Source organism: Akebia trifoliata, chromosome 7 (assembly GCF_017979445.1).
Source record: "Akebia trifoliata isolate Shusen 1 chromosome 7, ASM1797944v1, whole genome shotgun sequence".
NCBI lineage: Eukaryota > Viridiplantae > Streptophyta > Magnoliopsida > Ranunculales > Lardizabalaceae > Akebia > Akebia trifoliata.
In genome coordinates, this window is record NC_141381.1 from 27,886,775 (window position 1) to 27,909,720 (window position 22,946).

The following is a 22,946-nucleotide window of genomic DNA, read 5'->3' on the forward strand; positions in this document are numbered from 1 at the left end:
ATAAAAACCCAGTATTTGCATAAAGATAACAAAAAACTAAACCTACTAGATATGATTAATTTAAAAGAGAAGCAACAAAGTGTGGAAAAGAGAAAAAGAAACAACCAGTCTTTATTTTAATTGACATTTTTTAGCAGTATTTCCAATGCCCTTGTCTTATAAAAGAATCTTTCAATCAGAATAAATAGAAGGCAACGAAGCAGGTACAAGAATTATTATTATTATTATTATTATTTTTTTGCATGAACTAAAAGAAATCAATCTCAAAATAATTACCTGAAGGCTTTACGTCAATGCCCGGGACATCCTCTTTTTTAGCTGCTGTTGGCATCTTGTTTACTGCTGAGAAGTCCTTCATGAATGGCTTCAGCACCTCTGGTGGATTGGTACATCTGATAAGTGCCCAATTCACACTTTGAAAGAATGGATGTTGTTTAATTTCTGTGGCCCCACGCCTGTATGCAAAGCGATGTTGAGGCTCTTTCACAAGCAAACCTCTTATCAAGTCCCTTGCAGCAAAACTCACAGTAGGTGACTCCGGGAATCTGAGGGGTTGCCCTATGACATTAAACAGGGTAGCGCGGTTTCCTGACCCCTTGAAAGGAGTCATCCCAAACAAAAGCTCATGTAGAAAGATCCCGAATGTCCACCAATCTACAGCACTTCCATGGCCCTCACCCTTGATGATTTCTGGGGCCAAGTACTCATGTGTACCCACAAAAGACATTGACCGTGCACTTGTAGGTTCAACAATGAGCTCAAGAAGTTGGTTCACTTTCTTATGTACTTCATTCTTTGGTTTGGGTTTCTTTCCCTTTTTGGATTTGCTTGACAAGAACCGTGGCACAAAACATGTGGGCTGCATGCAGGATGGCGGGACTACACAAGTGGGCTCAACGCGAGAAGGCTGAACACAGTATGAAGAGTTCTTTTCTGAGAAGTTTTTGGTGTTTGAGGGCTTCACCATAGTAGGGTAGACAACATATCTTAAAGAGAGATCAAAATCTGAAAGCATTATATGGCCATCGTCCCTTACCAAAACATTCTCTGGTTTAAGGTCTCTGTAGATGATCCCAAGCATGTGTAGGTACTCCAAAGCAAGGAGAACCTCTGCCACATAAAACCTGCACCATGATTGCAGAGGTTATATTGCACTGAATTCCAAGCCAGTAATGTGTTTATTAGATCATTGTAACCCATTTTCATAAACACATAGTCCGAACTGTCATAGAAACATCACACCATCATGGTTACTTATGATGATAAAAGTTAATCCACACAAAGGTGAGTTTGTGAAATGTGCATCTAAATATATTAATTCCACTCTCTCTGAATTTATATTTCGTACTCATCTGTTGTTCGCATGCAATGCAAACTTTCAGTATGGTTGTCTGTCTATTATGTGCACCAATGAAGCAAAGAAAAACAGATCTACTTTGTGGTGAGTCTGTAAATTTCGATTTCTATGTCTATTATGGTCATCTTGGAAATGAAAATATTTCAACCAAGATCAATAATTTTTAAGGATATGATGGAAATATTATGAAATGATAGAAATGTTGAGGAAGTTTTTATGAAAATGTAGGAAATGATAAAACATACATGAAAACACTCACACTCATAAGTTATCAAATTATAATAAATGGCCATATGAATAATACAAGTGAATATTAGTAATGTTTCGTTACACGTTGGGATGAGTATCTAAGAGTTTAACACCTAAAACAACTATATGCTTCCTACAAATGAGGATAATAAAACATAACTACAAATACTTTAATATGTGCCACTTTCTTAAATGAACAAACTATATGTACTACATTATCACATTATCATAATCTAAAAAGAAATATGTTCTCACATTATTGTATATATTTTTTATCTTTAAGTATGTATAAATAAGTCGCTAATATTTTTTTTTTGATAAGTAAGTTACTAATATATCTTACTAATTAGAACATGAATGATTGTATGTGCGTACTTATGAGTATTTCGGTCGAAGTATACTATTCATCGAAAATATTCCCACTGTTGGTTAAATTTCGTGTTGGACCTTGTGGAAATATGTCGAAATTTAGTACCATGGTGTGGGGAAACATTTCAAATACTAAATTTTGACAAGCACACCTCAAACAACCTGGATCAGAAGGAACTATAAGATTCAATAAGATCGGAACAAAGATGAAGGATACAAAGGCAAGGTAGATTGGTGGCTATACAGGCTTGTGGCAAGATGACAAAGGTCTTCAGTGGTCTGATTAATACAATTAATCAAAATGCATAGATAAGATCACTTCCCCAAGGTATAAACACTTCTATATTCAATGTCATCTTTTGAGGCTTTGATTGTTCTAAGCAATTTTTCTCAAAATCCTCATTAAGGTATCTTGAGCACCAGAAGGTCCAGTGAGAAATTCTCACAGAAGTAATCAAAACTAACTTACGAAATACAAATTGCTCTCTCGCAAACTCACAAAAAAGAAAATAACTTACCCGATGGTTAGGTTGGCGAATACAGATAGAGAATCATCATGTATACAATTTCTATTCCTTAAAACAACTGGAGCTTTTTGTTTATTCGAATAAATGTTCATTATTAGTGCGAAAAAAAATAAATCAAGGATCATACCTAGCCGCGTGTTCCGGAAAAAGCTTCCCTGGTTGTCTTGGCCGGAGTGCATGAAGATCTCCCCCAGAGCAGAACTCCATGACCAAACAAGAGAACTTCTCAGTCTCAAAGTTGGTATACAAGGTAGGCAAAAAAGGGTGATCCAGAGATTGCAATATTTCCCTTTCAGTATGAACCCTTGGAAGCTTCTTCCGATTTTCTAGAGCTTATTTATCCGTAACCTTCATGGCAAAATAGCATCTAGTCCCACTCAATTCAGCCAAGTAAACACTACCTATATCTCCACAACCCAACCTCCTCAAAAGCCTAAAGTGGTTGAACCCCAACATCCCGTCTTGAGATCGAACAGCCTGAATTGCTTCCCATCTTGTATCATTTGCTTGGTGGGGTTTGTTTACAGCACCGCTAAAGCTACTCGAGCTGCTCTCATCACTAACATCACTGCCAGTGCTGTCTCTGCATATGCTAGTTTTCCTACTCTCCACGAAACCAAAGGAGTAGCTAATTTTTGAACTTTCACAAGAGTTATCAACAATGTTGGCACCATTGCTTACTCCCGTGGTGCCAAAGCTGTCCTTAGCTTCTGTATATCGAGTCCCGCTTACAAAACTGTTGGGACTCTGATTGTAAAGGATGGACGAATGAGATATTAATTGGACGTTCTGCTGCCCAGAATTTTCTTTACAATAAATAGAAACAAAATCTGATTGATTCAACAAGCAATTTGAATCACAAGTATTGGAATCATCAATGAGATGTTTAATGCAGATTTCAGGTAACTCATTAAGAACAGAACCCATTTTACAAGGAGGATCATTAGAACCCACAATTGTCGAATGTTCCATAATAGATTTACAGGATTTCTTTAATAAAATGAGTGGTTCTTGTGTTTGAAATTGGTCATGGGCTGTCGTCTTGTGGGAATGCTTCTGATTCATCACACGATCTGGAGCCGTTTCAATGGAACAAGAAGATAATTCTTCATTTGATGACTGTTTCACGGGTTGTCGTGGAAAGGGATGAGGAGTACTCCCCAATGTGGATGAAGGGTTACAGTTAACATCAGGAGCAGAATTGGGAGGTTTCGGCAGAGAACCAACTCCAGCAACACTGAGTGATTCCATCGAGCAATTCTGTGCGGGCACTACCACACTGTAATTCATTGATGTTGTTGCCATCAATCACAGTATACCCAACTCAAAATTGAATGAGTTTCTCGATCAAACGGATCGATAAGTGGAACTTATGTACTGAAATCAACCCAAAAGCAATAATTCAGAGCAAATACATGAATTTGAAGGATATTTTCTGCAGATTTTCTCAAATACAATTCTTCGGAATCTACATTAATTACCCATTACACCACAATCTTTATGGGAAAATACCTCAAATCAATAATTAAACGGAAAAAATAATTAAAACGAGATCAGAAGCAGAAATTATCCAGAAAAAATAAAAATAAATATAAAGATTAAAAGATTGGATTTTAAATTCGAAAAAACGACCATTAACAGAGCACGCATTAAAGAAAGTAGCGGAAAGATTACCTGCTTAGATAACGGATTTCAAAATACGATTTTTCATAACTGAGAAGTAATGAGTATCACTCTCATGAGTCCCTTCACAGAGAGAGAGATTTCTTTTTTTTTTTTTTTTTTTAAAGGGTTTTGAGATCTGATCGAAAGAGGGAGAGAAAAGAATGTAAGAAATTCTCCAAAATTTATGTTAACTCGTGGTTTTGGGTGCTCTCCGTAAGAATGAGAGAGGAAGCAACGAAAAGAAAACATAAAATGAGTTCATAAGCTGTCCTTATCTTTGGATTTTCTCGTGCGAAATAGACAACGACTTTCTCTTGTTCTGTCATGTCCCCTAACTAGTCACTACTCTCGAAGTGACACAGGGGTGGCTTTAGTTGCACCCATCATTTTACATAAATGCACCTACTTTATAACTGCACCTTAAATAAATTAAAATACACCTTTCAGAAACCCATGGACACAACTCATCCTCAAAAACCATCGCTCACACTCCCCCTCGCATGTAGGGTGTCTCCTATATGCCTATGGTTACTCGTTATGATATCATGTAGAAAAACATGGGTTTAACTCATCCTTTCAACATCGTCTTGTAAGGTGAGGATTGACCCAAGTTTATACATAGTCCAAGGTCATGATACACAGGCGATGTGGGACTATCGCTCGTAAAGTTCACCTACTTAACTTGTCTACCCAATTTCTTCTTCCTCTCATCATTTCCTTCTTCCTTTTTTTGAAACAAACAACCTCCTCTCTCTCTCTCTCTTCTTTACCACAAATCAACCTAAAGTAAGATTTACATTCTTCCTCTCCTCTTATTTTCTATTTTTTATTGTCTATTACTATTGTATTATAATGTAAAGGGTAGAAATTTAGGATGATAGGAATTTTAGGTCTTATTTACTACTTTCCCTTATTTATTTCTTTCTTCCACTCACTTCTTCCTTTAATATAATATAGTCCAGTATAGACATGCACGGGGCCATGTTGACAAGATGCTTTCAACATGGTTTAAGCTATGTTAGATGGGCATTATAGAAATAGAGAGATTTCAAGCTTTTATATGTGTTAATAAGGACTATCTAGCATAGCCTAGGCCACGTCAATAGACCAATGTTGATATAAAAAAAATGTTCATTGAGCATTCATTTTTTTCAATATTATTTTTTTGTCCTACTCATGTAACTCATCGGTTCATTGAATTTATTTGAGATTCTTTGAGTTCACCTTTTCATTTGTATTGATCAAGATCAATGGTGAATAAAAATTACAAAAAAGAAGATATATTTAAGTAGAAACACACATTTATTGATCTAATATCTTTAAATTTGAGTTTTAAAATGTTTATTGTTTTTCCTCTACCACCCTTATGTCACAGGCAAACTCTAGTGTAATAATATTTTCGTAGACAATTTGTGTTTTATGGATGTTAATTGGCTAAGTTGTAATATACTAAGGTAAACCTAGAATACTTACAACTTGTAACTACGTGATTTTCGAGCCAAAGATCAATGCTACATGGATATGGAGTCGTCAACATTCTTTTTTCGAAAATGGTGTGAGTGAGCACCCGGAATATGATTTTGATAAAAATAATTTTTTATAGTGATTCTTGTACGCATAAAATACCGGACTACCTAAGATGTAGGTAAGTGATTCGATTAGAGATTGGGGAAGGTGTTAGGCATCCCTCCCTTTCCACTTTATATGGTAACTTTAAAGACATGGCCATTTTAAGAAAATATAATAAAGAAAGGAAAATTGGGAAAACGACGATTTTGAGCCTTTACACACAAGAGACTTTTAATGTATACTTAAATCATGATTGTCATCTCATTAAAAGAAAAGACCCTACCATATTTTACTTTAAACTTACATAATTTTCAAAAAGTATGGGCTTTGTGATTATGGGCTTACTCTCATAGAATGAGAAGGGTTCAACTATCGATAGTCTCAAAAAGTTTTTTGTGGTGTGTGCACAAAGTGTTGGAGGTTTAAAATGATTTTATATTTGAAAATGATTACAACCCCTACACTTTCAATCGAATCAAAGTTTGATCTATCGGAAGTAAGGGAGGGTAAACATTACATTTTAGGGCTTTTCTAAAATTGAAATTAAATAAGTGGGGGGAAGATAAAAAGGGGGAGATAGAGAAGGAAGAGAGGGGGGATTTATGTAAATTAAATTCCTATTCTAGACCCACCTTGAGTTATCGACTAAAAGCGGGGGAAGCTAATTCAGTAGTGGATTTGGTCTCCCTTCCGTGTACCTTTGCTAGCGTAGCCTGTACTCGAGGCTCTTTCAAGTTCAAGCCTACAGTTGAACACAGAACGCGGTAACAGTTCAAGTGCCGAAGATAAAGAGTTCCTTTAAAGTCACGAGAGACTCCGGGACAATTGAAGGTGAAAAGTATTTTGTCGCATTATTCTAAGTTCACTCGCTCTTTAAGGCTAACTTATATTTGTCGGTTGATAGACAAGGAACCCCCCTCTTCTTCTCTTCATGTATGTGGGCTACTTGCCCCATCTCGAATAGACGAACATGAACAAGCTGGAGAGAGAGAGAGTTGATACTAAACTCCCCTATTCCAAAATTAGGTGAAGACCAAGAGGGTTGGAAACCCCAATAGGAAACCTTTCACTGCACCACACAATTTTTTCACAAAGCGCTCTCTCAAACATTTCTACTCCTACCCTTGCAAGCAAAGATGTTTCAAGATACCAAGCAACGAAGTAAATTGTCTCGAGAAAATCTTCTAGAGAACGTATCCTTTGTTTATACTCTTTTTCTCTTTTACAAAAACATAAATCACAAAATAGTCAGGCTTGAACTTTCCTTCTTCATCTTCTCCTTGAGTCCTTAGTAGAATTGTATGAGTCTTTTTTAGGGAAGAGAAAATAAGAGAGAGAGAGAGATTGAGGAGAACTTTTATGCATGGGGTGTTTGTCATTTTGATGTTAAAAAGAGGAAACTTGGTAAAAGGGGGTGATTGAGTTGCTTTTGATCCTAACCCATGGATAAAATCAAATTGGGTTGGTTAGACAACACATTCTTAGGTTGAGTGTTAGTTAAGGTTGAGGGGAGTAGGTGTATGATTAGGAGAATGATTTTTTAAGGGGTTAGATGGGTTGATTTTGGGAGAGTGAATGATGTAATGACATGTGCCCTAAAGTAATAGACATGTGTAACTTTATGGTGGGTTAAGATAGGAAATTAAGGAAAAGGGATGTGGGGATTGCTTGTGATTAATTTTTGGATGAAATGATGAGAGTAGGTTATAGCATATGGTGTGGGTTGGTTAATTTTTTAGGGTAATAATAAGGTTGAGTATAATAGATTTGAGAGGTGAGTTGTGGTGGTGACAAGTGTCCACCTTGATAATCATGTGTTGTGTGGATCTTAATTGGTTAAGATCATAAATATGGATTTGAGTAAGGGTTTGATTAGGATGGTTTTTGCATGTTGGGCTTAGACTTGATGATAGCTTAGATTAGAAATTGTGTTGGAGTTGGCTTAAGTCTAGGGTTGGGGTTAGGCTTAGGGTTGGGTTAGATTTAGGATGAGGATACCAAGGGGGCTTAGGGCGGTTAAGGACTGGCGGGTCCTAGGTGAGCTTAGAAGTGGATTCATGATTCTACCGTAGTTTGGGTTTTGCAAAGGTGGGGCTTTTAAAACCACTCATTATGGGTCCATGAGACCTTTAGAGGTCTTAGGGTCCTTTATTAGAACAAAAAGGTCAAGTTTTTAAAGTCTTGGGTCCTTACATTTATTGATGAATTTTTGATAGAAAAACGATTGTTTTAGGGTCCTTTTCAAGTAGGGTCTATTTAAATTGGGGTGTCTACAAACTCTAGTGTAATAATATTTGAAGACAATTTGTGTTTTATGAATGCTAATTGGCAGAGTTGTATTATACTAAGGTAAACCTAGAATACTTACAACTTTTATGCGTTTAAACATTAAAAGGTCATTTGGTTCAGATTGTTAGATTCTGAATCTAGAACTGATTTTATGAAAAATCAAATTTTATAATTGAAAATCACATTTGACTAGATTATTTTCGGTGAATTGATTTTAGAATGTAGAAACCCATAATCTAATTTTATTACCATTTTTCTACAATAGTAAATAAATTATAACCCGGAGATTATGGCTCAATGGCAAATTTGGACCAATAAACGGTTAATGCCCATAGGTGGTGAGTTTGATACCCATTATGAGCATTAAAGGGCGCACCTTCACTTACGTGGTGTGTGATTTGCGGACTTTGCATGTGTCGTGAGAATAGTCCTTGGACAAGACCATCATCTATGAACTGGGCAAAGCCCAGATACGGGTCCGGTCCACTGTCTACAGGGATGCCTGTTTATTTAAAAAAGAGAAAAGAATTATTATATGTTGGCTCGAAAAAAATGTAGGAGACATTATTCTAAAATCAAAGAAATATGGGCTTTCACCCCGGGCCGAGGCTCAATATTCGTGGCCTAGTGGGCCCAAAGTGCCACGTGGCCTATGTACTCTGTGGTAAATAAATGGAAAAACAAGACCAACATAGGAAAACCCCTAACTACAAACCCTACTATAAATCTCAAAAAAAAAACCCAAGAATTCTTCTTCAGCCGCTCTAGACTCCAGAGGGGGAAGCCGAAGGAACAAGTGAGTAGGGAGGGAGAAGAGATGACGACGCGTTTGAAGAAGAATCGTAAGAAGAGGGGCCATGTAAGTGCAGGCCATGGCCGTATCGGGAAGCATCGAAAGCATCCAGGAGGGCGCGGGAACGCAGGAGGGATGCACCATCACCGTATCCTCTTCGACAAGTACCATCCTGGTTACTTCGGCAAAGTGGGTATGCGTTATTTTCATAAGCTTCGTAACAAGTTCCATTGCCCCATAGTCAATATAGACAAGATCTGGTCCATGATCCCTAAAGATGTCAAGGAGAAAGCCACACCAGACAACGCTCCACTCATCGATGTCACCCAGTTTGGGTACTTCAAGGTGTTGGGTAAGGGAGTCTTGCCTTCATATCAACCTATTGTTGTGAAGGCGAAGCTCATTTCGAAGATTGCGGAGAAGAAGATTAAGGAGGCTGGTGGTGCTGTTGTTCTCACGGCTTGAGTTTATTGGTACTTTATAGGATTTTGTTTTGGGTGTTTTATCGGAAAGATCTATGAAAGTATTCGTTCGGTATTAGTTTTGAACTTTGATTTAATTTGAACTTGTTTATGTTTTTGTTGAACCCGGTTATTGAGTCATTTGAGTTTTAGTGGATGCTTTTATTTCCCTATATACGAATTGGTTCTTAGATTTCATGGATTTGGGGTTGTGGTATTTTTAGGGATTAGTTCTGGGCGTTTTATGGTTTATTGGAAATATCTTTGGAAGTATTGGGTCGGTATTAGTTTTGAATTTTGATTTGGTTTGAACTTGTTGATGTTTTTGTTAGTCCCGTTGGTGGAGTAATTTGAATGTTGGTAGATGCTTTTTTCCCTATATATGAATTGGTTCATAGATTTCATGGATTTGGGCTTGGGTTTGTGGTATCTCTAGGGTTTAGTTTTGGGTGTTTTATGGTTTATGTGAAAGATCTTTGAAAGTATTGTTTTGGTATTAGTCTTGAATTTTGGTTTAATCTGAGCTTGTTGATGTTCTTGTTAGATCCGTAGATGGAGTCATTTGGAATATTAGTTGACGCTTTTTTCCCCTATATGAATTGGTTCTTAGATTTATGGATCTGGGTATTGGTTTGGGTTTGTGGTTGTTTATCCTCTTAAATGGCAATTTATGATAACAGATTTGTGTTCACAAATTTTCAGAAATATTAGAATCACATTGAGATGATCAGCAATGTGGAAAAACCAAATTCCATATTCCATATATCAAATTGAAAATTTGGAGTAGAAAATAAGTTGGGGGATTAGGTATTTCTATAGTTTCCAATTGTTTTTATTTTTTTACTTTTTATCTGTAGATTTGTGCCATTGTTTTACAAGGTGCTTGAGGTTTTAAACTTTGAGGATTGTAATGGGGCCGGGCTTCATGAAGATCCATATCCTATTCAGTGTTATCAAAGCATGGGCCTCAGTGCGCCTGAGGCACAAGCCTTAAGGCAAGGCACAGCAGCAACACCTTACTATAGGTAAAGCAGGGCAGGTTTTACAAGGCGAATGGAGGTGCACGTCTGAGCTGTGCCTCAGGCAAGGCGCATGAGGCTTACGCCTCACTTACGTATCACATAAAATATATATATTTTTGTTGTTGTTGTAAATCTCTTTTAATTGGTTGATATAACCTATTAAGTTACATCTTGATGAACCATATCCACATATGTATTTCCTTTCTACTCTTTTTTTAAAACAAATTTACAATTTACTGGTTATTGACGAGGGTTATGTGTTACCCGATGACGATGATGAGTAATGTTTTTAGGCTTGCTCATATTGATATTTTTGAATTTTGAAATTTATCTTTTGTTTATCATTCTCTTGGTATAAGGATATTGAATGGGATTTTGTGATTGTTTCTTAAACTTTTAAGTTTTAAATTTCAATTTAATTTGTGGTTTGTAGTTCTTTATTTTTATGATGTTTTATTCATTCTTGATTTTATTGTTAGTTTTTTATTTGCTTATTGTGGTTTAGTCTAACCTATTTATGGAGATTGAAATACTAAATACTTGTATAAATTTTATAAAAGAACCTTAACTACCTTCATTGTTTAAATTTTAATTTATATGATCTTTTTAATTTTATTACGCCTTATTTCACTCAAGCGTGCTTCTCACCTTGCACTTCAGTTACTAGGAGGCCTTTGCGCCTTAAGTGCCCTTTCGCCCTTAACTACACTGATCTTATGGAAAAGGTTTGAAAGCTCATGATATGGATAATCCTCATATTGAGGCTTGGATAAAAGGTGGATCTTTATGCCTTGTGCACCTTTTCTACCCTTGTGTATGGGTTGCGACTTATGTGCATATTGCTAGTGTGGTAATTTGTTTTAACTTATTATAACCTCTTATAGATTAAATGGAATCATTGAAAAAACTCTTTTCCTCGTGTAAAGTGGATAATTTTTTGTTTTCCTTCGTGTTATCGTTGAATCTCTTTTTTAGTAAGTTTATTATATTATATTTTAGTGTTCATGTAGAAAGTCTTAGGTCTATGTGCTACAAATTAGATAAATATTCTTGTCTCGGCTATGTATATATATCTATAGGTGTATAACTGTAATGTTAATAAGAATTGTATTTTGGATGTGGATGTGCTTTTGAGAAGTGTATTGTTCATGTGATCTAGCATGTTGTATTGGCCGTTATCTTTGTACATGTATCCTTTACTAGAGTTTGGCCGTGTAGGCACAAGCATCCTCTCTAGGGTTCAGTAGGTAGCAGAGCAGAGACTATAAAGTTTGAGGGGAATTATTGGAAAAGGGTAGTTGAAGAAATATTATAATGTTAGAGGGGTATTCTTGGAAAATTGAGGTAGAAGAGAGAGAGAGAGAAAGAAGTCGGAAGGTTATTCTTGGAAAGGAAGAGAAGAGGATAGACAATAAAGCTAAAAGTTTTCCTCAAGATTTGTAAGGATTTTAATCCCAACCCCTTTATATGTAGATGATAACAGGAGTGTGGTCCACCATTATGTTTTATTATAGAATTTTGAATCTTAAAGTAGTTGCTTGTCTGGTCAGGAGAATTATTTGAGAAAAGAAGCAATACACTCTGTATATGTTATTTGATTAGCTTGTTGTTTTTGTTAGTGTTGTGTAGATGCGTTCTTACCCAATGTTAGGATGCTTTACAATTCTAAGATTCAATAGTTCTTGGAGTGATAGAAGTGTCTTAATTTGAAATGAAGTGATGGAATTGGTTATAGATCTGGATGGATGAGCTTATCACACTTTAATTATGACTAGTTGATTATATTAGAAAACCAGGATAGTTTCCTTGTTCAGTTCCATATATGCTCTGTAGAACATGGTTATTTTAAGAATATAGGAATGCTTGCCTTTCAAAAAAAAAAAAAAAAAAAAGAATTTAGGAATGCTTAGACAATAATTAGAATATATTCAGAAGGGAAGAGACGTAAAAGGACTGTTTATTTGTGGCTTATAAGTTGACCTAATTTCAGGGATCCTTGCAAACCTACTTTCTTGAACTTCAGTCGTTGGCAAGTGTGACTTGGCTTTTGCTTCTTCATGCACAAGGCATATTGCTTAGGAATTAGGTTTATGCTCGTCGGCTAGTGTTTTCGTTAGCTGGGTTTTAATATTTGGCCTTCCTTTCCTTTGAGGGAACCATAGTATTGTACCCGTGTGCTTTTGTTCAAGTTGAAAACTTAATTTTTATTTTTATCAGTATGACATGTTAATTTGTTGGATGGGTAAGCTGGATTTGAACCCATGTACTCAAAGTTGCTTTTCAATGTGTCACACCAACTGAGCTATGGATCTAAAGCCCAGTTGAAAATTTTGTTTGGCTTGAACTTCTGATAATCAGCCTAGGAGGGTACTTCTTTCTTGCTTCCACCTGAATCAGTTGTGTGGGAAATTAATAAATTGGCTAGTTCAGTTTAGAATTAGTTTAACCGATATGTTGTCTACATTGATTGGTTAGTTGGGCTTAAGTTTGGTAATCTGTGATGATGATGGCATCAATTGTGGCATTGGGTGGTTCAATGGATGTTAATAGTGTTAGTGAGATGGTATACTTAGGAGGAACGATGATAATAGGCTAAACTCTAAAGATGGATGCACCGAAACCGCCATCCAATTTATGATTTGATTAATACTTTTTAAGGTTTGCTGTTGAGTGACAATCAATTTGAAGTTTGTTAAGTTCATTTGGCCAAGACTAGCAAGAAAATACCCAAATGCTGTTGCATGATCCAATAGCTTATCTTTCATGCAGCCATTTTGCCATCCATTTGGGCATTTTCTTTCTTGAGCTCATTGATACTTTTTTTCTTCTTTTCCTTAAAGATGTTGCATGATTCGCTGCTTGTATTGTATGTCAGTTGTGTATATTTTGGATCATACATTCTTGTTGATTGTCTGTTTTGTGCTCTTAGTATTCTGTTTTTTGTTTGTCCGATAAAAGTGCCACATTTGCCATGCGAATATATAGTATGGGTGAATGAAATCATTATGACGGAATTCAACCTTTAAAGTACAAAGCAACTTCTATCTCATCCATTTCGGATTTTAGAAGGAAAAGTTCTCGAAGAAGTTTGCATTGATTGACTCCACTATTACACCCCTTGTTACTTTTTTAGTATCCAAACACCATACAGTCGATGATGTGAGTTAGACAATCCCATTCTCTAAAACTGGCTCTCTGCTAGTCCATACCTCGTACCGAGTAACTTCAAGCTGAAAGCAGTTCTTCAACCCAAATATTGTATAAAACTTGAACCTATCTGCATGGACCCGGTCATCTCATGATCTCCACTCTCATCTTGATCTTGATATAATCCGAATCCAAAGCCGCCTCCGATTGAGAACTTCCTTCCTTGTTAAGGCCCCAGTTGTGTTCAAGAAATCAGGTTGGCTGCTCACACCCAACATCCCTACTGAATGCGGGTACTCTATGTAGGGGACCGAGTAGTGCATGTAATCTTTCCCTTTGGAGGGTGATGGGTTTTAGTGGTGGCTTGCAGTTGCTTTTTTGATGAATGCTTTGATTAGTTTGGTATTACGAGATGTTTTACTTCATACTTTCATCTGGACCCTCGCCCCGGGGACTCCCTAAGGGACTCTGCTAGATGCCATAGGGAGATTTCGAGAGGGAAATCTCTCGATTTCAGAAAAAAAATCTTGGATGTATCAAACTAAATCGACCCTGGGGATAATTTGGATGGCCCCGAAATATAGCTCCAATTATTTTAATTTGCAAAAGAATGTTGTCATTTTATGATAATCAGTCGTATCCATCTGTATGTCATTCTTGCTTGTTAATGCTATTTCTTACTTAGTAAATCACATGTAATTGCTTGTAAATATTTGCCAAAACTAGTAGGATAATTTGAAATTCTGAATACTTGGTAATTCAAACTGCTGCAAATATTTTCTATGGGCTTGTGATTTTGTTACTAAAAATTTACTAAAATTGTGACCAAAAGATGACTGCAACTATGATCTATCCCTTGATCTACAAGCCCAAGCCACTCGTCACAAGAATGTCCTAGCAACAGCAGCTGGTCTGCCTTGTTTAAAATTGCACCCGTTTCTATTATTTACCTTTTTATAGCATAAAATCTGTTCTTTTATTGGGTATTTCGACTTGAGGCCATTTTTATAGTTTTATAAGCTTGTGTCAAATACCGCCTCATGGTTACTGCAAACATTTACAACTTAATATTTTGAGTGTGTATTGAAAGATATATTTTTTTCTCGTCTCAAATCTCATCCAGTTAAACGCTATTTTCTAAATTACTTGCCACACCCACCTAAAAAAGACTAATTTTTTTGTTTAGCAGGTAACTTCGGAAAATTTTCATTGAAGGAATGGTTTTTTACTTGGTGGGTGAGTGCAGTAAAACTAAAATTACTTTTTTTTTTTCCACTTACCTTTTAGGTGGGTGAAAGCAGCAAAATAGGTGAGACGAGAAAAAAGGTCCCCCCCCCCCCCCCCCCTTTTTTTTTTATATTCATTAATTTGAGTAGATCAATTATATTAAAATAAAGATCGGTTGAGATAACAAGCCACGTACAGGCTGAAAATAACAATAAACGACCTAATTTAAACACACAGACTCCAATCTAAACACAAAATCTAAAAAAAAAAAAAAAAAAAATAGAGCGCCACTTAGAAGGAATATGAACAGTTTTAGACTTAGATCAAGCAAATACTGTAGAAATTCCTTAAGTGGTACTGATTAATAAAAAGAGAGTTAATGGTAAAAAAGAAGAAGCACAGATCGTGAATTCTGCAAGAACCATTACTTGCTGAATCAACATCACTCATTGGCGGAGACAATTTTTGATGCATTTTTTTTAATTTTCGACTGAATTGTCAAGAATTTGCAATATATATGATTGAGCAAGAGCTATCCAAGAATGGACTGTGTTTGTCGTGTGTTGGTGCCCTTATCATTTGGCTCTCCTCCCCATTGCATTATCCTGTCCCCAGCTATTGAAGCCTGCAATGAACACCAGTTGAACATCAGTGTTGCCCTATAACAATCTGTGTTAGGTCAATCTCAACTGATGTAAAATTTTGATATGCCATAGTTGATTATTTGCCACAAATAGACTGTTTTCTAAACAATTTTAACTACCCAAAAACTTAGGAAAGTCTTTCTTGTATGGGAAATTAGTGGCCCAAAAATGTTGGTCTAGGGTCTCAGCTACACATACATGTCCTCCTTACCAAACCATGGTTTGAAGAAAAAAAATGCTCATTGTTACACAGTTGGGTATATGTTGCATATTAATGATACATAAACAACATATGAATCATGTCAGGTCTTAAAAAAAGGAATTTTATGAAATATTTGAAAAAGTTCTACCATAAAATATGTTCTAGAGGAAAATAAAAATACGAATAATTTAGGTATAATATACATGTTTCACCTGCTGGAAATTTTTTTTACCTCTTTCTTCCAATTTGTTTTGTAAGTCATCCAGAAGAGAATAAGTGTCTGAACCACAGTGCCTGAGAGCATTCCAAGCCAAATTCCCTGAAATATCCATAGAAAACAAGACTCAGTATTTTTTGTTATTTAGCCATTAGAAACATTGGCTATAACACCTAACAGATATTCGGATGGACATTGAAGAGAGGTTGATTACCTTAACACCGAAATCGAGTTTGTAACCCAGAATGAGACCCAAAGGAATTCCAAATACATAATAACATGCAAGGTTCACATAAGCAACTAATGCTTGCCATCCTGCCCCAATAGCCACACCTGTGCATCAAACAATATCAATCAAGGTCCACCTCATTAAAAATGGCAATTTTTTTTTTCTTGATATCCCAGGATTTCCTCACACCCTTTTGGGATGGGATTAGTCCGCACACCCGATACCGTAAATGTAAAAAATGGGCACAAAACATCTTATAAAAAATGGCTTAAATACCTGAAAGAACGGGTTGGATAGTGTTGATGAGGATTGAGATTGTGAGAAACGGGGTAAGCTCTATGACAAGCTTCCTCACATCACTACTATTTGAAAAGAAGACTGGGTACTCATTTCGACTAAGGATGAGAATGAGAGCGAGGATAGCACCAATCACGAATGAACTTATAACAACCACCACGACCGAGAACTTTGCAGTTCTTGGGTGACCTGCCCCCAGTTCATTAGACACCCTTACACTGCACATACGCAAACCACATCAAGTATTTGCTGTTCTTCATAAGTTTTGTATTTGTGGATCCAATAGTTGAGAGATTTGCAACAAACCTTATAGCTGCATTGCATCCCAGAGCCACCATAAGTGTCCAACACAATATATTCATGCTGGAAGTTCAATCAGTTAGTATAATATCTAAATAAATTGTGATTGATCAATCTGGTAAAGATTTTGTTATATGAGGCTGGGATTTTATCATCTCCTCGTGTTGGTTCTCTTCTAAGTTGAGTTCCATTTTCAAATTTACAGAAATATTTTATTTCATTGGTGATCTAACAATGAAATTTGGTTCTTTTAGAAGCTTTATTAAAATTCAAGGAGACAAAACTTTGGGCAAAATACACTAAACCCAAGCTTGACATTTGATAAGCCTTGATTTTAGAGCTTCTATTGACACCCCAACTTTTACTTATTACACCCTTTTAAGAAACATGAAAAATAAGTCAATGTTTGAGAATAAGTAAGAGTTAAGGTGCCAATAGAAACTTTCTATTTTTTTTTTGGCCTAATCCTAACTGTAAACAAGTGCTGAAGTTGTTTGAATGTGCTATAATGATTTGTAATGTTGAAGTAATAACTTGAACCAAACTGTTGACATGTTAGAATGGTGTGTTTTAATCTTTAATTAGGGTGTGAAATAATTTAAGAAGTTGGGGTGTAACAAGTAAAAGTTGGGGTGCCAAGAGCAGTTTTTTAAATCATAAAATTTAGGTCGAATCTCCATTTCGTGCACTGAATATGATGAAATTCCGAGTTCAATGCATTATTCATTTTAATTCCCAAAAGATGCATTCGTTTTTTTTTATAACCTATGAACTCATGAGTTCGTCACTTCTGATATCTACAAATTCGTAAATATACCAGTGAATTTATTGATTATAAAAGTGACGAATTCACTCGAAATGCATATTTTGAGAATTAAAATGAATAGTGTACCGAAATCGGAATTTTGACATAGATTGCGCATGCTTTGGAAAAAATCCCTAAAATTTAGAGAGATTCTATTGCCACACCAACTTTTGCTAATGCCACACCAATTCATATGAAAATGACTGAAGAGTTAGCACACATCTGTCGGTGGCATTAGCCAAAGTTGGTGTGGAAATAGTAGCCATCAAAATTTTATTGTATTTACCTAGGCTTCTTTAGATTTTGGTAAATATTTGAATCACTTCCTGTGTTTTCAAATGGTGACATACTTCCTTGACCTTGGTCCTCTCTTTTAGATAATAAAAAGACGTAAATTGTATCTGTAAAAGATGAAGAAAAAAAAAAAACAAAAATTTTTTTATTAATTTTTTTTGCTTACTTGCTGCCATTGTTGGCCTCATATGGACTGCCATATTGACCAAATAACACCCCCATCCCTTTAAGTTCGTGATGTTTATTAGAATTTCGAGAGAAAAAAAAAAAAAAAACTATTGTTCTTTTTAAAAATATTGTCCCAACATCGTACAGAGTGATAAACGATTATTGCCAACACCATCAACATCAACGAATTCACCATCTTTCGGAAATTATTAAGGTTCTATATATATTGTTTAATAACGTTTGTTTACAGTTAGCGATCCAAATTTGCTGGTAATGAGAAGGATGATAAAAAATCATGACACATCATTCCTTTCTTTTTTTTAATGGTCCAATGGGTATTTTGAGTTATTGAGATCTTTTTTAGAAGAGGGGGTAATTACATTGTTAAATACAGTCCAAAAGGGTTAACGATTTCCTAAGTCAAGTATTTTCACTTGGTCTGACGTGGTAAGGGTACAAAACTGATGATTTTTTTCTTTGGGCATCACCAAGAATTCTAAAGAAAACGATCAACAGTTCCGTGCCCTCGTCAGGTCAGATCAAAACGAAAAATACTCAAATCAAAATATAACTCAATTCAAAAATTAGGGTGTATTTAGAATGAAACCTCATATTGAGGTGAATTAAATAAAGAATCATGATAATCGAACTATCCCACATGGCATACTCAATCAACTCTCCTGATGTGATAAGTTCGAGAATCAAAGATTTGAATGCCTCGGGATACATGACTATATTTTCCCCCATCAAAAAAATTGTATCCAAAAGAACTGTGTATCTCGGATTAATATGTTTTTTTTTATTATTGAGAAGAGTGCTGATATTTTAATTAGAAAGTCTTCACTTCTCAATACTCGTCTCATGTAGCACAGATACAGAACCATAGATCTTTTCCCAAGTGCACATGTAGTTGCATATCCCGAGATAAAAAATCTACGATTCCATATTCACGCCACATCGGGCGAGCATTGACCAAATGAAGACTTTATAGTTCGAGACTCAAATTGTAATTCTGCTTGAAAAACTCACCTTATGGACAAGGCATCTACTGAGAGCTGTGGGTTCTTCAGATATCCAGCAAAGAGGATCAGAGCCATATAGTACCACAACTCTAAGCTACAAAAAATATAAAAAAACACGTCTTTGTTAAGTTAAATAATTCCCCAAATCATAATAGTAAACAGAGAGAGAGAGAGAGAGAGAGAGAGAGAGAGAGAGAGAGAGGATGTCTCAGTTTTGAAAAGTAGGGTCCAAGAAGCCATGCCTCCATGATGATGAAGGATGAATCTGATCGTAGAAAAGCTACTTAGATCCTTCATGAGATTCTCCAAATCACCAAAGAATTGCACATAGTTGGTGTGGCAATAGTAACTCTAAAAAAAACAAATTTCCCACTCAAATCTCTGACTACGCAAAATGCAACTCTAATTTATTATTTATTTATTTTTTCAATTTGCGAATTGCAATATTTTTAATTAATTGAAAAAATTCTTAAAAACAAGGGTAAATTCCCAAATAATTACTTCGGAAATATTGCTATTGTTGACATGACTACCATGTAATGTTGATAAAATGATATCAAATTACCAACATTATATGATGATTTTGTCAACATTAACAACATTTCGAAAATATCGAAAACTTTTATAATTATATAAGAATTTACCTTAAAAACAAAGAGAATATCTTGAATCTAATTAATTTAAGGATCCCAAGGATCTCTCAATGATAAACACAGGTGAAATTAGTTTTGGGAGGTGCTATTTGCACAAACACCGAAGTAGAGCCAGTAATGATCCAAAATACACCCAAAGTCTGAATCAATGCAATCCCAAAAACATGAAAAATGGATTTTTGGATTAGATTCGGATGAACCCAATTCCTTCAAGAAAATATCCGATCAGAACATATTTTAATTTACTTTTTATTATTCTTAATTTTATAGAAATACATATTGATAACACATTTAAAAAAAATATGCAAAAAAAAAAAAAATCCGATCCAAATTAATACCACTCCAATACCGATTAAAAAAAATAATAATTTAAACATGCATGTACCCGATCAAATTAATGAATATGCAAACCAAATCCGGTCCATTGCATATCATCCTTAATCCGATCCGAACACATGCCTTATTTTCAAAGAGTCTGATTTTCTAACTAGAAAATCTTCACTCAATTGATATGCAGCTTACATGGCAAGAACACCAAATCATAGATCATTTTCCTTGGGATACACCACTGCACATCTTTCATACTAAGCCTACATGGATATCACAGTACTAATCCATCGCAACCAACTTTCTTGATTTCATGGAAAAATTCAGATTAAAAATTAAATTAAACTTGATTCAGCTAATAAAAAATGACTGTTAAACTTAATATAAAAATTTCAATGGTGAAAAAATAATGTTATTTTGAATTTTTTTTATTTTTTTGATGACAAGATGTGAGCTCACAACCCTTAAAGAGTCAGGATTTATATATACATATATCCTTAAAGAGTCAAGTGTATTTGTTTTTTTTTTTTATAACGAAGGGTTAACGGGTCAGTTTACGCGCACCAGATTAATCCCTACGCCCCGCATTCAGGCTATATCCCACTACATGGAGCGGTGTGTGGCCATTAAAATTTTTTATGGGTAGTGAGATTTGAACTTGAGACCATGAAAAGAACAGATTCCTTGGCCCAAGTTACTACCATTCAGCCAGCCACCCCCTTGTTGGTTAAGAGTCAAGTGTATTAGAATCACACATTTTAAAGAGTCTGAAGTGTAAAAAAACAATAAAATTGATGATATAACGCCCTCTTTGCGCCTTCTCGTGACGTGTTTGCTCATCAAGCCCAACAACAAACGTTTGACAAGTGCGTAGCGTGAACAACATCAGCAATAAAGAGAAAGTATCTCTTTCTTTGACCGCACGTCTTCTGTCAAATCTTAAAAAACTCGCTGGGCCCACATTAATTAACACATTGACAATTCAAAGACACAGCATTTTATGAAAATATTCATAGTAAAAAAAAAAAATGTTTTTCGAACTTATCCAATCCAATGGGTTGAAAACGGACGGCTACTAAGCGGTAAAAATAAACTATTTTTAATTTTTTTCTTTTCTCAGTTGATATAATTTTATCCTCTACCACTCATTTCATGGGATCATGTGTTTAAATGTAACAAGGTGATCAGGGCGTCAAGGGTGCTCGGGCGTTATATTATCAGCACTATATATATATAAATAACTTACCAGAGCATCACTGCAGATTCAAGTGACAACCGTACGAATCCCCATAAATTCTGAAACGCCTTCCATGAGAACCCAGACCAAGCTCGACCACAAGTCCCACTAAATATATACAAAAGCTGAACCACAACGATGAAAACCCAAGACAAGTTCAACACCACAGCCCCACCAACTAAACCCCAACCAAGCTTCAACATAAATAGCCAACTAAACAAAGTGTGTAGAATAAGAGCTACAGCTGATATCAAAGCCATAGCCATCATTTTGCCTTGAGCCTGTAAGAACTTCGCTATTGGAAAGTTCATTGCGTAACCGAAAATCTGCGGAATAATCCATATAGAGAAGTCCCCAGCAACCTCAGAGATCTGTTCGTCTTGTCCAATAAGTTTCAAAAGGGGCTTCGCCAAGATGTAAAACATGCTCAAGAAAATCGCACTAGTGTTGAGGATCACCCAAGATCTCTGCATGTAGATTCCCAACATATCGAGCTGTCCAGCACCGTATGCTTGACCACATAGTGTCTCCAAAGCGCTTCCCATCCCCAACTGTTTGACAAAATTCCTCTGAGAAAAGTCTTATAAAAAATAAAATAAAAAACAATCCAAGTTCAAATTACTTTATTACCATGATGCCGTAGGTGAAGCCGTTGATGACGGAATTTGCGATGGACATGGCAGCGAGTTCTAAGGTTCCTACTTGACCAGCAAAGACCTGAGTAATGGCTTCGAGGGAGTATTGGCATATGGAGGTGAAGATGGCTGGTCCAGCAAGGATCCAGAATTTTTTAGATTCGACCCAGAATTCTCTTGAGAAATCTTGAAAATTTTTAATTGGCTCGATGTCTACTTCTGCTATAAAAGATGAACCTAAAGAACTCCCCACTCCACGCTTTAGAAGTTGTTCTTCGTCTCTGTTTGAGAGAAGTGGTTGTTGGTTATAGTTTTCCTCCATGTTTGGTTGTGGAGAGAAACAGAGAGAAGTACACTATAAAGAACTTAAAGGGTAAAAATGCATCATTTCCAACTTGGGATCATATTTAGAAACGCGTTTCAGAAATCTGACTACTAAAACAACAAAAAAGCTGTACTTTTAAAGAAAGAAGCACTGAGTAACCATTGGATTTAAACACGTTGTTAAAAAAAAAAGAGACTGGGCAGACCAATTTTATTACAAAAACTCCCTTACTTTATTAGCTTTGTTACCTATCAAGTAAGATTTCAAATCTTACTAAGGGTCATTGGACCCAGATGGAAAATCAAAGTAGCAATCCAACAACACAGTCTTCTAGATTGCATGGAAAAACTCAGATTCGACAGAAAAAAAAAAAAAAAAAAAAAATCTTTTTGAGGTTGATAGCAGATGTTGAAATTGGATGGATATCGAACTCTCAAATTAAAAATAAAATTCAATACTGAAATTATTTTATTTTATTTTTTTAAAATTCTTTTTTAAAGTTCTTAGAATTTTTTCCTTTATAATCTTGAATGTCATATCATGTTTTTGTACGCTACAAATTGATGTGGTTAGAATCCACTCCAAGGTATGTTAAGTAACAAATTAACCTCAAAAAATTAGAAATTTATGACGTGGATCCCGATCCAAGGTTTGCCCAGTAACAAACTTGATAAAATGAGGTTTGTTGGGTAACGAACTTCATAAAGTGAGATTCTTTTGGAATTGTCAGAACTTCAAGGGAGTTTTTGTAATAAAAGTGTAACAGTTAGGTCTCTTGGATAATTTTTTTTTTTTTTAAAAGAGAGATTTATCCGGCAGCAAGACCAATTGTTGCGTTTTTATTGCAAAAACTTCCTTGGCGTTCTAACTAAAGAAGAATAAAACTTAATTGATTCTCTAGATTTTGGATGAATTA

General features: G+C 35.6%; 2 protein-coding genes and 1 pseudogene across 3 annotated transcripts; 1 reads left to right on the forward strand and 2 right to left on the reverse strand.

Annotated features, from left to right (window-relative positions):
* Positions 1–131: 131 nt before the first annotated feature.
* On the reverse strand, positions 132–4,458 carry LOC147398743 (protein kinase PVPK-1-like). 2 transcript variants are annotated; one of them, XR_015179997.1, is made up of 3 exons: positions 4,177–4,458; positions 2,630–3,879; positions 132–1,124 (listed from the first exon to the last, which is right to left on the reverse strand). XR_015179997.1 is itself a non-coding variant. In XM_086448028.1 (3 exons), exons 2-3 carry the CDS (start codon positions 2,707–2,709, stop codon positions 248–250), a joined length of 957 nt encoding a protein of 318 aa, XP_086304154.1. In that variant the 5' UTR covers positions 2,710–3,879; positions 4,177–4,456; the 3' UTR covers positions 132–247. The 2 variants fall into 2 exon arrangements, 1 of the variants encoding a protein (XP_086304154.1); XM_086448028.1 differs by having other exon boundaries at positions 4,177–4,456.
* Positions 4,459–8,761: 4,303 nt separating this feature from the next.
* LOC147398744 (large ribosomal subunit protein uL15x pseudogene) lies at positions 8,762–9,477 on the forward strand (annotated as a pseudogene).
* A 5,518-nt stretch (positions 9,478–14,995) lies between these two features.
* LOC147398745 (protein DETOXIFICATION 29-like) lies at positions 14,996–22,184 on the reverse strand. The gene is made up of 8 exons (XM_086448030.1): positions 21,701–22,184; positions 21,080–21,621; positions 18,861–18,947; positions 16,571–16,627; positions 16,244–16,482; positions 15,953–16,071; positions 15,754–15,840; positions 14,996–15,300 (listed from the first exon to the last, which is right to left on the reverse strand). The coding sequence occupies exons 1-8, from the start codon at positions 22,025–22,027 to the stop codon at positions 15,208–15,210; spliced, it is 1,551 nt and encodes a 516-aa protein (XP_086304156.1). The 5' UTR covers positions 22,028–22,184; the 3' UTR covers positions 14,996–15,207.
* Between the last annotated feature and the right edge of the window lie 762 nt (positions 22,185–22,946).

Excerpts from the sequence above, each read along its gene's own strand:
- LOC147398743 (XM_086448028.1), bottom strand. The coding sequence starts at position 2,709 with ATGGAGTTCTGCTCTGGGGGAGATCTTCATGCACTCCGGCCAAGACAA. Across the intron at positions 1,125-2,629 it reads TTTCCGGAACACGCGGCTAG|GTTTTATGTGGCAGAGGTTC; the intron begins GTATGATCCTTG and ends ATCATGGTGCAG.
- LOC147398745 (XM_086448030.1), bottom strand. The coding sequence starts at position 22,027 with ATGGAGGAAAACTATAACCAACAACCACTTCTCTCAAACAGAGACGAA. Across the intron at positions 16,628-18,860 it reads GTAGATGCCTTGTCCATAAG|CATGAATATATTGTGTTGGA; the intron begins GTGAGTTTTTCA and ends TTGAACTTCCAG. Across the intron at positions 16,072-16,243 it reads TATCCAACCCGTTCTTTCAG|GTGTGGCTATTGGGGCAGGA; the intron begins GTATTTAAGCCA and ends TTTGATGCACAG.